Raw genomic sequence first — 14,927 nt, forward strand, 5'->3', positions numbered from 1 at the left:
TACAGACCGCCGCCGCCAGTAGGTCCGCAGGGGAGCCGGAGCCTTCACACGGCCCGACTCCCACGCGGACCAAAAAAGAAGCTCCAAAATGGAGCTTCTTTTTCCGTCGCGTTTGCAACGTAGCGAGGCGCCAGGGGCGCGCTCGCTACGTCACAAGCGGTGCGACGCGTACGGACGCTCAGCGTCCGATACGCAAAGATGGCGCCGGCCATGTAGAAGGGCCGGCGCCATCTTGTACGGACGGAGTCCGTACTAGGCCCAGGGGCGTCTATAAGAGACGCCCCTTTTTTAAAATGGGACGTCCAGAGGACGTCCCAAATGGCGGTGCAGAAAGCACCAATAATAATAATAATAATAATAATAATAATAATAATAATAGGTTTTATTTATATACTGCCCAATCACTGGGAATCCGAGCGGTTTACAATAGAGGGGATAACAGACAGTTCCCTGCCCACAGGCTTACAATCTAAAAGACACGACACAAAAGGAGAAGGGAATGGTGAGGGGGGGAGGGAATCAGGTCCAGCATTCTTCTCTCCCTCTGAGGCCTGGACCAAGGCAGATGGACTGGAGGGAGGGCTCTTCTTCTTCAGGCTAGCCCCTGATGGTACTGGGCCAGCCTTCTCTCTCCCTCAGAGGCCGAAAGATGACAGTTAGGGAGGGAGGAGCCTCCTTCTTCAGGCTAGCCCCTGATGGTACTGGGCCAGCCTACTCTCTCCCTCAGAGGCCGAAAGATGACAGTTAGGGAGCAGGGATGTAGCCGGGGGGGGGATCTTGGGTCCGGACCCCCCCTCCATTAGAAATGGATGGTGTGTGCTGCTGCGCCGCCGCACCCAAGCCCCATTATAATGATGGCACTTAGTCTGGACCCCCCCCTTCCTAAAATCCTGGCTACGTCCCTGTAGGAGGAGGAGCCTCCTTCTTCAGGCTAGCCCCTGATGGTACAGCCTTCTCTCTCCCTCTACTACTGATACAGGCTCAGAGTTCTAGAAATAAGAACTAGCTATCTGCAAACAGCTTCAGCAAAAGCACTGGTGCTCGTCCTTACAATACACCAGAAACTAAGAGGTTAAAATGCAAAGAAGCAAAAGCCATGTGTCCTTGTGACACTTCAAAATCCTCTCTCTTTTTTTTTAAATGCCTCACCTTATTTCCAACAGGGTCATAGTCCAGAGCTAAGACTGCTCCCATCTGCCAGCTGAGTATACTTGAATAATCTGTTCCATCAAAACCAATGCGGCGGATATCTTGGCTGTTTGCAAACAACAGAAATGGCTTGGGTCCTGTTTGGGACAAATTTCAGAGCATGTTAACTCTTCTAGCCCCATAATAATCTGTAGATAAGAAACTTTCAGTAGAAAGAGGCAGGAAAGCATGTGCAGTGTCATTCCCCCTCACCATCTGTTTCAGATTTTTAACTACCATGAGTCCTTGGTATTCAGTGAGGGTTGGTTCCAGGACTGCCCCATGGATACCAAAATGCATGGATGTTCAAGTCCTATTATTACAATAGCATAGTAAAATGGAATCCCTTGTATAAAATGGCAAATCAAGGTTTGTTTTTTGGATTTTTATATACATGCAGATACACACAAACACAGAAACACAGTCATCCATATTTGCAGGGTTTAGGGGCGATAGACCCCTGCGAATATGGAAAAATCATGAATTAAACCCTCTCCCCATGAGAGGGCCCATGCGGGTCCCCTCCAGACCCCTGCCATGCCTGGATCACCTAATCTGGACATCAGAGGGAAGGTAGAAGGGGCTGTGTGAGCTCTCTCCTGACCCTTCTGATGCTTGGATCAACTGTTCCAGGCATGGAAGGGATCAGGAGAGACCTTGGGAGGGACAACTATACTTTCAAACCATGGATAGTTGTATTCATGGATGCAGAATCCATGGATACAAAGGACTGACTGCACGATAATAGAGCAAAGTGCAAAAGCAGTTTGCTCTCAGGTAATTCAGAAGGGGGGAGAAGCAATAAGCAGGTATAATCTTGCTCTTTCCACAATGCCCAGGCAAAAGCAAACTGCTTCAGCATCTCTAGCTTATATCTTCTTCATGAATAACCTTTGCTATTTTAATCACACTCTGATGTTGTTTGGCCATATATATCCCAGTTTTAAACTGTAAAACAGCTTGTGCATTCATATACAGTCCTCCCTCCGTTCTTGCAGACTTGGGATCTGCGGCCCTTGATTATTCGCGAGGGGGGGGCAAATGGAGGGAGTTAAAATGGGGTGGGCACCCATGAAATGCACCCGTACGCCCCCCCACACACACACACACAGGAGTGCACCTCCATTCAAGCCAATAGGGCCTGAATGTGCACAGCTTTTTACAGGGGGGCCAGAATGGATCCCCACAAAAACAGAGGGAGAACTATATCCTCTCCTGGCCTGTGCTTCTTGACCACTCCCTTTCACACACCCTTTTATGTCAGTTCCAGCACGTACTCTAGTAAAAAGGATATATCCCCCACACCATGGTATATCATCATAGGCTTTCTCTTTCCAAATACTGTGTTAAGATGTTAGAATCAAGAAAATACACTTGTAACAATTAGCTCACATAGAGCGCCATTCCCTGGCCATGTCAGGTCACTGAAAGAAGTATCAAAATTATTTTGTGAAAATTTGGAGAGTATGAAAGTTCCATTATTTTAATAGATCTATTCTGGTTGGGAATACCAAAAAGGTTCAAAGAAAACCTTTTATTATCAGTCATACACCTGTCTCCATGCTGCACTTAGTTTTCATAAAGAGCCAAGTGTACATGAGAGCCACATGTACCTGAGAACAGAATACAGTTAGCCCTCCATTTTAGTGTCTGATCCATTCAGGACACACACACACACCCTGTGAAAACAGAATTTCTCACCAGTTCAAGCCCCATAGGCTTGAATGGGTGCATATGGCTGTGAGCAGTTGCAGGAGCGTGCCTTGGGTGTGCACCCCATTTTAATCTCTTCTGTTTGCTCCTCATGAGTAAGCGAGGGTTGCAGATATGAAGTCCACGCAAACGGAGGGGTAACTGTATTTTCTTTTTACCACTTTTTATTCCACAAATTCAGTTTTAACCATTTTGAAATTGAATCCAAGTGGGGAAGAATTGAGAAATTGTGATATTATAACATTATGTACACTGCTTGATTCCATGGCAGAATTGTTTTTTCACCAGATTTAACCCTGTGTTTCCAGAGCTTTGAACATTATGTTGTTTGTACTTGGCACAAACCAAGTACTTGATCATGGTACTTGCCTGTTGCAGTGCAATGTTTATTATCTTCCATGAGGGTATAACCAGGAAAGCAACCACATTTCCATGTTGTTGGTGTCAGTGAAGTACAGATCTGGCTACAACCACCATTATCAGATGTGCACCCTTAAAAACATATGGTTTTCTTTAAAAGCAGCAACAGCAGCAGCAACAACAACAACGGATTCTAAAACTAAATGTAAATTAAAATTAGACTGACATTAAACTGAATCCAGAAATATTACCTTGTTGAGCTACAACTCCCAGAATCCCTATTCACCATTGCCATGCCCATACTGTGTGGTAGATGCTGGGAATTGTAGTCTAACAATGTAAGTTGTCCAAGCTCTGAGTTAGACTCACATGAAGCAGCATGACTTGCCATTATGGAACCATTATTGTAATCATTCAGTATAGGAGGTGCTTAACTATAAAACCTCTGCTATAGGTAAGGTTGCAATGTTACCCAGCTGGCCACATTTTACCTGGATCTAAGCATTTGACTTGGTACCCATATGAATCATCATTTGGCCTGGGTTCCTACCTTCTCATATATATATATATATATATATATATACAGTATATATATACACACACACACACACACACACACACACACACACACACACACTGTTTGTTTATATATATAAACAGTAGCTCTCTAGCCCCTGTAGAAACTGAGACATGGTATTTTTAACAAAGGGTTCAGGTTATGAAATTGCTTGTTATTGTTAACACCTGTAATATTTACAATTTTTGTCATTTTTTAATAGAACACAATACAGTTTTCTTGTTATTTTTATTACTGTTGTTATTAGAGTGTTGGTACAGCAGTTTAGTAGAAATTATATATACAATTTCATAAGCCCTAATCTAACAGTTGATAATGAATAGTTGAGTGGATTCTGGTGTTTTCTCTTCTGAAGAAGAATTACATATTATACACAACAGTATGCTTCAAAACCTATCTCCTAGGGCAGGGGTGGCTAAGGTGCAGTTATCCATTTGTTGTTTTACTATACTTCCCATCAACCCTAACTAACATAGATTGCAGTGCTGGGAGCTGAAGAGCAGCACTATTCAGAGGAATTCCAGCCATTCTGCTGCTTTAGGGAAAGAAAACTGAAATAAACACATGTATGTAACGTGAGGGCCTTTCAGTTATAGCATTATGATTCCACTTTAACAGCAGCTTTAACACCACAAGTTCCTAAGGAATCCTGGGATTTGCACTTTTCTGAGGCACTAGAGTTCTCTGGTAGAGTTTCCTTTCCTATACAGCAAATCCCAGTATTACTTAGGAGTTTTCCATTGCAGTTAAAGTGAATAAAGTGTGTTATAATTGTGTGGTGTAAAAAGTCCCATGTAGTTTTGCAAACAACAACTATGACTTGGGAAAAACAGCTTCATCCTTAGCTCCAGTATGTTCTTGCTGCAAAATGGAAGAGGACTCACATACGCCAAAACATACACCAGGAAGAATAGAGTACAGTACTTTTAAAAAATGTCTGTTCAGAGTACACAGAAGAATCTATGTAGGGGAAAAAAGTAATGAATTCCAGTAGATATTAAACAACTGAACCTCATTTAATGACATATCAAATGAAAGTCATTTTCATACCTCAATATGAAATGATTTTGGATAATGAAGTGGTGAAACCCAATGATCTGAAACTTGTCAAAATAGTGCTTTCTATTTTATTGCAACTTCTCTTTTTAAAACCACACCACAGGGGGAGATGTTTTCATCACTCGTCTAGCCACTAATTTTTTCCTCCCATTCAACCTGTCCTCAGTGTTGAAATATGACAATAATGAATTCTGGAGTAGGATGGTGGCTTCAGTCCCTGAAGTTATAGTTTATTTAAGGGCCTATCTGTCAAACTAGAAGCAAAGATTTATTATTGTTGTTGTTGTAGCCTGCCTCTCCCTACAGATTGAGGTGGGTTACATTAAAAGATAATAAAATACATAATACGATAAATCATAAAATTTCACAATCCACCAACCTACCACCAACATAAAATATAACACTTAGTGTAATTACAAATTCAAAAAACAATCAAATTACAAATTCAAGTTAAAATTAATTAAAACAGTTAAAAGATAGGCAGATAGTAAAAATAGCTATGGGCAGATGGGGTTATCTTTTATTTTGAGAGGTCAGTCAATCAGGAAAGGCTTGCCGGAAGAGATCAGTCTTGACTGCCTTCTTAAAGGCATCAAGGGTGGTAATCTGACAAATTGCCTCCAACAAGTCATTCCACAGTTTTGGAGCAGCTGATGAAAAGGTCCTCTGAGAAATAGAAGTCAACCTGGTCTTCTTTGGCTATAGCAGGTTCCTCCCAGAGGTCCTGAGAATGTGGGGTGGCTTGTATGGAAGCAGGCGCTCCCGCGAGTAAGCTGGACCCAAGACATGTAGGGCTTAAAATGTAATAACCAACACCTTGTACCGCACCCGGAAGCTAATTGGCAGCCAATGAAGAGATTTTAAAATAAGCGTTATGTGGTCCGACCTGGATATACCAGCGACCAGGCTGGCTGCCATATTTTGCACCAGGTGAAGCTTCCAAACTTGGCACTAACTGAGGCTATTGTACTTTGGATGCATCATGAGAAAAGACTATAATGCTTGGTAAAGTGGAAAGCAGCAGGAAAAGAAAGAAACTGCATTACAGGTAGATTGGTTCAATCAAGAAAGCTACTGCCTCAAGTTTGCAAGAGCTGAGAACGGCAGTTGATGACTGGAAATATTTGTTGTTATTGTTGTTGCTGCTGTGTGCCTTTGAGTCATTTCCAGCTTATGGCAACCTTAAGGCAAACCTATCATGGGGTCTTCTTGGCATATTTGTTCAGTTTGAGGTCACCCAGTATGTTGTAGTGGTTTAAGCACCGAACTAGGATGCTAGACCAGGGTTTGAATGGCTGCTCAATTATGGAAATTATGGAGCAACACACTCTCTCATTCTGAATGAAAACTGCCAAGAAAACCCTAGGATAGGATCACCATAAGCTGGAATCAACCTGAAGGCATTTAACAACAACAAAATTTGTGAAGTTGAAAGCATCCATAGTTTTTTGTGGGTTTTTTGGGTATGTGGCCGGAAACTCTTCTAGAACATGGCCACATAGCCTGAAAAACCCACAAAAAACTAACAATAAAATTCTTTTTAGCAGGTAAGTATTTTCAAATCAGCTTCTGTTTAGATATTTTGTATATGGCATTCCTGGTATTTTGTCTATAACTCCCATTTGCCCCACCCAACATGACTACTGATAGAGGATTATGAGAAAGAGAATCCAAATCTATAAAGGATCAAAGGTTTCCTATTCAAAGAATACACCAGGCATAGGCAAAGTACAATCCTAGTGCTACATATTATCTCAAAGCTGTTTTTAATGGTCTTGTCCCCTGGCCTGACTGTCTTGGGCTATGTACAGACCACCCTTTTGAGGCGGCCTGCACCCGCCCCTGTCCCCGATGGATCGGGGCCTCAGCTGCTACAGCGGCAGCCCTGAGGCCCCGATCCGCCACTTTTCCAGGCCGCGGGGAAGTGGCAAAAGGCCACTTCCCCACGGCCTAGAAAGGGGTGTCCTTGGGGCTTCAAGCAAGTAAGCCCCATTGAATTTAATGTGACTTCAGGCAGCAACATTTTAAGAGAAAACACAGAAATTTAAATATCTTTACTCACCTGAACATGTTCTTCCATCTGCTTGAAGAACTGATCCCTCAGGACAAAAACAAACAGGGCCTTCAGGTGTCTGCCCACATCCATGAGTGCACTGAATGTAATTGCTTGTACAGGGAATTAGTTCTACAGTAAATTGAAAATAAAGAAGAAAAGGCTGTGTGTAGAATTGAATAGCAGAAACAAGGAATCCCCAAACAGAGCTAAATTTGCAGCAGCCCAGCTCACCCAGCTATTTAATATGTGGTCAAAGTGCTCTGAGAATATGAAGAGTGATATTTCTTTCATGATTACTCCCACACTTATGACAGAGAAAGCCAAAAAGTATGATTTCTAGGCAGGCTTGATACACTTATACTATACAGTATACACATATACTGTACTATATTTTGCAGTTGAAACTAGAGGTAAACAGCTTCCATGTAAAGAAAGTAAGAACCACTAAGCCACTTTATGACAACTACTGAACAATTCAATACAAGATTCACTGCTTGTTCACCCTGGTGCAAGGAGGAGCTCCCCTATATTTGGACTGTTCAATAGGACTGGTAAGCTCACATGAGGGGAAAATAGAGGTAGGGCAGTGAATACTTTTGTAGTGTGCTAAGGCTTGGCATTATACGTGTTCCAAGTACCAACATTCCTGGCCTTTGATCACTTCTTAAAATATTCTTCTTCTTAAGGTTTGGGAGAAGTTACTTTTGAACTACAACTCTCAGAAGCCCCCCCCCCCATTAGAATAGCCAATTGCCATGGTCACTGAAGGATTTAGGGAGTTGTAGTCAAAAAATAACTTTTCCCAGGCTCGACTCCTTCTGTATTATATGGCATGCTGTTTTTCCTTCCAGCACAAAAACTGCCAAATGGAGGCAGCTGCTGAAATGGACAATAAAACTGGAACAAATGTAGGGTTGCCCACAGCTGTTTCCTAGAATCCATGGAAAGTATTGGCTTTACCCGTACATAACAACAACAATTAGGAAATAATCCTAATCTAAATCAACAGCCTTGATTATGCAGCTCCTTACTCAGAAGTAAGTACCAGTGAGTAGGATTTATTCTCAAATAGGTATTTACAATAATACTAAATCCAGTTTGTTATCATAGTCTGCAGAGGAGAAACAATATAACTGAAATAGCTCTCATGCTGTTCTGTCCTTCGTGTCCAGTTCATTCATTTCAAGTTTGGATTGTGTGTTGCTTGGAACAGCAAAGCCACTGATGAGTTTCATTTTACAGCCAAACACATTCTTTTAATACAATAACATCTCAAATCCACAAAACAGTGGTGCTTTTATTGGAACAACTGAAATGCACAAAATATACCAAATATACATTGCAAACTTTCAAAGGCCCACTGGCTTCTTCAAAAGGCAAAAGTGTTAAAAAATCATACAGGAGAATCCATATAGGAGAAAAATCATACAGGAGAATAGGGTGGATACTCCATTAACATTTCATTAAATTAGCATTCTATTAGCTAATGGACCTTACATTTTATGTCCTGGAGTAAACACATAGCCAAGAGGACTTGCCTGCATGAATGTCTCTGCACATCATCAGAACTGAGAACAGCTACATTTCGACAAAATGCAGGCTTTTGACTAACCGTCATAATTTTTTTCTTCTGTATGATTTTTAACTCCTTTGCCTGATGAAGAAGCCAGTGGTACTTTACAACATGTATTTTGTGCATTTTGTTTGGCCCTATAAAAGTGTCACTGTTTTGTGAGTTTTCATTGTTTCTGGCTAACCAAGATACATTTTTTTTAATGTGAAGCAAACTGTAGCAATGTGAAATCTACTGTAGCATTGAAGAAGTCTGTAAGGTTCAGGATGAATGTTTAGTCTTATGGGGCTGTATTAAAGTGCTTACTCACAGGTAAGCCCATGGAGCCTAGATATGGATTGAGACTACTGTACAGTACTTCTAATTCAATATCAGGCCAAACCAAAAGTGTGTAGGCAGAAACAGGTTTGATATAATTCAAGTGAATTTCCTTCTTAAACGAAAAACATACTATGATTTTTAGACACAAACAAATTGAATACATAAATCAACAAAACAACATGAATCTGTGGCAGGTGCAGGGAAAGAATTCTATTACATATTTTAACTCAGTATTTAGAATAGGCTTCTGATTCACCGTTATTACCCAATGAACAAACTACATGATATTAATAGGATTTCAGAAGCTCGAAAAGACAGCAACCTCCAGGGACCCCAGAACTGTTATTAAGATGGAACAGGCTCAACACTGGCAAGGCAAATCATTATTAATTTTGGCTTTCTTCAGGCATGATTTTACAAAACAATGAAAACACAGAATATGTTGCATTAAAAGATAACTGTCATCACTACCATCACCACCACCACCACCACCACCACCACCATCATCCAACTGAATCTGGTAAAATTAGAGTACCATGAAAGCAACAGCAAAATAATAATCATTTAGTACATTTCTGATTGATAATTCTTGAATGATTTCAGCTAAACAGAAATGTTGGTTGTCCACTTTTGCCCAGCCTAAGATTTTGTTTTTGTTTTAGTTTTTTTAGGGGGGAGCTGAGAAGTTGCAAACTCTTGTTCCAGTGTTTTTTTGTGGGTTTTTCGGGCTATGTGGCCATGTTCTAGAATCTTCCTGACGTTTGGCCAGTATCGGTGGCTGGCACTGAAGATGCCAGCCACAGATGCTGGCAAACATCAGGAAGAAAATCTTCTAGAACTGGCCACATAGCCCGAAAAACCCACAAAATCTATGGATGCCAGCCATGAAAGCCTTCGACTTCACCTTGTTCCAGTGACCAACTCTGCCATCAAATAATATTCCTGAAAAAAGTGCTGAGAAAGTGGTTAACAGAGTGAGCTAATCCAGTACAACTTCTGGTGTTTATAGAAGATTTAAGAAGCAGAAACAAAGTGTTTTTATCTGACTGTTACCTACCATAGCAAGTTTTTTTATCAGACAGCAAACAAAATTTCTTGGACATGTACAATATAGGATCCTGGGATATTGACACAGCCAATGACAGCCATGGTTCCATAATCCACATTCATTGACATCTGATAGAGAAGGGAAAACAATTTTGTTATATTTAGTATTTTCTTGCCAAAAACAATACAACAGAAAAACTAGTAACAGCAGTTACTTGATGTGTTATAATAGTTTGGTAATCCTCATTAAGAGAAAAAAGCATGCTGTTACCTACAAAGAAACATCTTGCAACAGGGGGCATAGAATACAGAAGATAAGTATATGCTTATTTATTTAATCACACTTAACTTTATAATATGGATCACATAAAGATCTTCACATCCATATGTTCTGTATTTCTGTAATTAGAAACAATTAGCAATGCCTTTGACAAAGAAGCTCCAAAAAAAATCTCTTTTGTCTGCCCAACACCCTCTTCTTTCTTGTCTTCTAACTGGAATTTTTTAGCAGCATTTACACTGGGATGGCAGTAAAGGATGGCGGGGAGAACACAGGTGTCTTCAGTAAACAATGCAATAAACCTTGAGCTGAGAAAAAATGGGATTCTGCTCTAAGCAAATCCTACAATAGCTGTATGTGCTTACCTACAACAGATATATATGCACATATTTCTGTCCCTAAAACATGGACAGCAGAGCATCATTGTCTATTTTTTTTCTAAGCGGTTTACAGACTGCCATTAAGGACCGCTCTGTGCGTCCTAGGGTTAGGAAGGGTTGCCCCTTCCTAACGGTGCTGTTCCCAACATGCGCGGAGCGCGTCCAAATAGCAGCACCCATCCACATGGGCGCTGCCGTTTTTACGTTGTGGACGCATGCGTCCAGAGTGGCACGGAGGAAATGACACCGTGAGTGCGCACCTCGCGCCTTGCGGCACCACTTCCGGAGTCCAAAAACGAGCGCCATTTCGGCACTCCTTTTTCGCTGTGGCCGGAAGCCTCACGGTCTGGCCGCTGGGGCTCCCACCGCAGCTAATGGCGGCAGCGGGAGAACGGCCGCTTGAGGGCGGTCTGTAACGCGCCTAAGACTTAGCTGTCTTATCACTGCAGAAAAGAACCGTGGAATCCAAAGACTAATACATTTTAGTAGGGCATAAACTTTGCACTTGGAAAGTTTTTTTTTTTTCTTGGACTACAAGTTCCAGATTCCACCAAATAGCATGCCAACCATTGTTTGGGAATTCTGAATGTTATAGTAAAGCCAAGAACTTTTCCAAGATCGCATAAGGTACTGTAATCTATGCTAAAGTGTGCTATAATAAATTTTGTCTTTAAGGTACCAACAAAATTCTTTTTTATTATTTATTTTTATAGTTTGTGTGTTAAATTACAGTTTCTTCTTTTCATCCTGAAGAAGTGACCACTAGAGTCCCACAGGGTTCCGTCCTGGGGCCAGTGCTATTAACATCTTTATAATGATTTGGAGGACAAATTGGGAACATATCAAATTTGCAGATGACACCAAATAAGGAAGAGTAGCTAATACTCCAGAGGACAGGATCAAAATCAAAATGACCTAATAGATTAAAAGCTGGGCTAAAGCTAACAAAAGGAATTTCACACACGAGGAAATGTAAGGTACTGCACTTAGGGCGGAAAAATAAAATGCACAGTATAGGATGGGTGACACCTGGCTGAACATGACTACGTGTGAAAGGGATCTGGGAGTCCAAGTAGACCATAAGTTGAACATGAGTCAAGAGTGCGATGTGGCAGCTACCAAGGCCAATGCAATTTTAGGCTGCATCAATAGAAGTAAGTGCTATATCAAGAGAAGTAATGTAGTCCCACTCTATTCTGCTTTGGTCAGGCCCCACCTGGAATATTGTGTTCAATTCTGGGCACCACAATTTAGAAAGGATGTTGAGAAACTGGAACATGTCCAAAGGAGGGCGACCAAAATGATGAAGGGTCTGGAAACTATGCCCTATGAGGAATGACTTAGGGAGCTGGGGATGTTTAGCCTGGAGAAGAGAATGTTAAGAGGTGATATGATAGCCCTGTTTAAATACTTGAAGGGATGTTATATTGAGGAGGGAGCAAGCTTGTTTTCTGCTGCTCCAGAGAACAAGATCCAGAACCATTGCAAGCTGCAGGAAAAGAGATTCCACCTCAACATTAGGAGGAACTTCCTGACAGTCAGGGCTGTTCGACAGTGGAACACACTCCCTCAGAGAGTGATGGAATCTCCCTCCTAAGAAGACTTTAAACAGAGGCTGGATGGCCCCCTGTCGGGTATGATTTGATTTAGATTTCCTGCATGGCAGGGGGTTGGACTGGATGGCCCTTGTGGTCTTTTCCAACTCTATGATTCTATGAGAGAGAGGAGGAATTGTTTATTTTATTATATTTATATCCTACCTTTCTTTTTGTATGGGATCCAAATACACATTCAACAAACAAATATGCTATATTTTCCCATGCAGAGTAATTATTTTAAAATCAATTCTCAAACATTACCTTCACACGATTCCCTATTTTTGCTTAGAGTAAATCCACTCATACACCTGCACTGATTGTTCTTGGAGTCTTGCTTACAGATTCTTTTCTTGCAGTTTCTTCTGTTTGAAAGACAAGGCCGCTCAACTGGAAAAGAGGATTATTTCTGGTTAAAAAGTAACTCAAGAGGTGCTCTGTTCTTACTTAGGTACACAAAAAGGCAGTCCTAAAGCTACTTCTTTATAAGCAGTCATACACTACTGCATTCTGGTGTGCAGTTATGCTTTTTTTTTTCATCCACAATCAAGGTTTATGGCAACTCTAATTGAGTTCACTCTACTTTATGACAATTTTGCAGCATGATTCAGTAATAATTACATGCTATTTGAAGTAGTAGTCATTGTTACTCTGTGACTTCAAGACATTACATACTTATGGGGACCCTAAGGCAAACCTATTGTAGGATTTTCTTGGCAAGATTTGTTCAGAGGTGCTTTGCCTTTCCTTCTTCGAGGCTGAAAATGAATGAATTGCCAAGGTAATCTAGCAGGTTTCCATGGCTGATCAGGGATTTGAACCATGGCCTCCAGAGTCACAGTCCATTGTTCAAGGTACTCCACCACACTAGCTCTGCAGCATAATCAACAAGAAATAGCATCCAAGCGCAATGGAAGTGGACACCACTCAGATCCAGCATACCACATACAGCTTTTCTTCTTTATTTTAAATTAACTGTAGAACTAATTCCCTGTACAAGCAATTACATTCAGTGCACTCACGGATGTGGGCAGACACCTAAAGGTCCTGTTTGTTTTTATCCTGAGGGATCAGTTCTTCAAGCAGATGGAAGAACATGTTCAGGTGAAGAAAGCTGACAGGAAAAGAATCAACTCATTTCAAATCTTAGGCTGGAGGACAGAACTACAGACAACATGGACTGTCAACAAGACAAATAAATGGGTCCAATAACTGAACTCACCCTAGAAGCCAAAATAGCTAAACAGAGCCTATCATAAGACATACCATAAGACAATATAACTCTTTGGTAAATATAATAAAGTGGAAGGCAGTAGGAATAGAGGTAGATCACAATATGAGTGGATAAACTGAAGGAAAGTATGGCCCTGAGTTTGCAAGGCATTAGCAGGACTGTTGATGAAAGGGTTTCTTGGATGTGAGCACAGGGTCACTATAAGCTGAACCCAATCAGAGGCACATTAACAACAAATATAGTTGAAAGTGAATTCATTGTTATTTCCAGTGATGAAGTGAAGGCTACAAAACTGGTGTACCAGATCAGGGAAGACATCTGCCACTACATCAGACTTGCCTCTTTCCTCTAAATTTTGCTGCAGTCCTCACATTTGTTGGTGAGGGATGAAAGAAAATGAATTCCCAGCAACAGGAGTATATTTTCATGTGCATTCTCTTGTAAATAAAATACTTTGGGAGTCTTGGGGTCTTTAGTCTTGAATGAGAAATTAAGATTTATAAAAAGACTCATTCCTGGTAAAGATGAATATTGCTAGAATTGGTTTGTTAATATGGGTCAATACACTTACCTGCATTTTGATACTCTTCTCAGTGAGAATGCTGTATGGAATGTCAAGATGAGTGTCTGCACTTCAGAATCTACCACTGTACCACCACTGAGAAGCTCTCAGGTAAGTTTTCATTTACATTGACCATGTGTATGATAAAACTGTTCCTACCATTATGACTCTGGAGACCAGGGTTTGACTCCCTGCTTGGCCATATAATCCACTGGGTGACCTTGAGCAAGTCACATGTTCTCAACCTCAGGGGAAGGCAAGGACAAACCTCCTCTGAGCAAATCATGCCTAGATAATCCATGATAGGGTCAACATAAGTTGAAAACTAAGGCACACAACAATAAGGGCCAATATGGCATAATGGTTTGAGCATTGGACTATGACTCTGGATGCCAGAGTTCAAATCCATGTTTGGCCATGGAATCTACTGGGTGACCTTGGGCAAGTCACACTTTCTCAGCCTCACAGGATGGCAATGACAAACCCCCTCTGAAGAAATTTGCCAAGAAAACTCTGTGATAGGTCACAACACCACTACCAACAACAACCCAACTATGTTTCTTCTTTTATCACACAGCTGCCTGCATATCTGGACCCACCCCATCTGTAGGGTCTATTATGCTGAGCCTGCACTTCAGAAATTACCACTGCATAACAGTTATATGTCATAATCTGGGAATTTATATATGAGCATTGCAAAAGTACATTATATTGGCTCTCTGACCAATACCATTGCTGTGAAACAATCTGGACAGAGCAAAGAGAGCATGCAGAGGGGAGGGCAGGTAAAACAGTGGGAGGCATCCTGGTTTGACCTGGTGTAAACGCAATATTAATCTAGTGGAACGAAAAGCGCATGTAACTAATAACTCAAATTTGATCTTTGCAAGCAGTGAACAGTTTAAACAGTTTCTGCATTGTATGTGGAAAGCATGTCAGCACTCATTTTCTTTTTAAAACAATGTTAGATTGTGCATTTTTT

General features: G+C 41.2%; 1 protein-coding gene across 1 annotated transcript in view; it reads right to left on the reverse strand.

The window, feature by feature from the left end:
* EGF (epidermal growth factor) overlaps positions 1-14,927 on the reverse strand; it is a 74,802-nt gene that overhangs the window by 41,590 nt on the left and 18,285 nt on the right. Inside the window, 6 exon segments of the mRNA XM_042470080.1 lie at positions 1,150-1,286; positions 3,271-3,393; positions 6,960-7,082; positions 9,905-9,943; positions 9,946-10,023; positions 12,414-12,539. Of these exon segments, the coding sequence (XP_042326014.1) occupies positions 1,150-1,286; positions 3,271-3,393; positions 6,960-7,082; positions 9,905-9,943; positions 9,946-10,023; positions 12,414-12,539 (626 nt within the window).

Source organism: Sceloporus undulatus, chromosome 5, assembly GCF_019175285.1.
Source record: "Sceloporus undulatus isolate JIND9_A2432 ecotype Alabama chromosome 5, SceUnd_v1.1, whole genome shotgun sequence".
Classification (NCBI taxonomy): Eukaryota; Metazoa; Chordata; class Lepidosauria; order Squamata; family Phrynosomatidae; genus Sceloporus; species Sceloporus undulatus.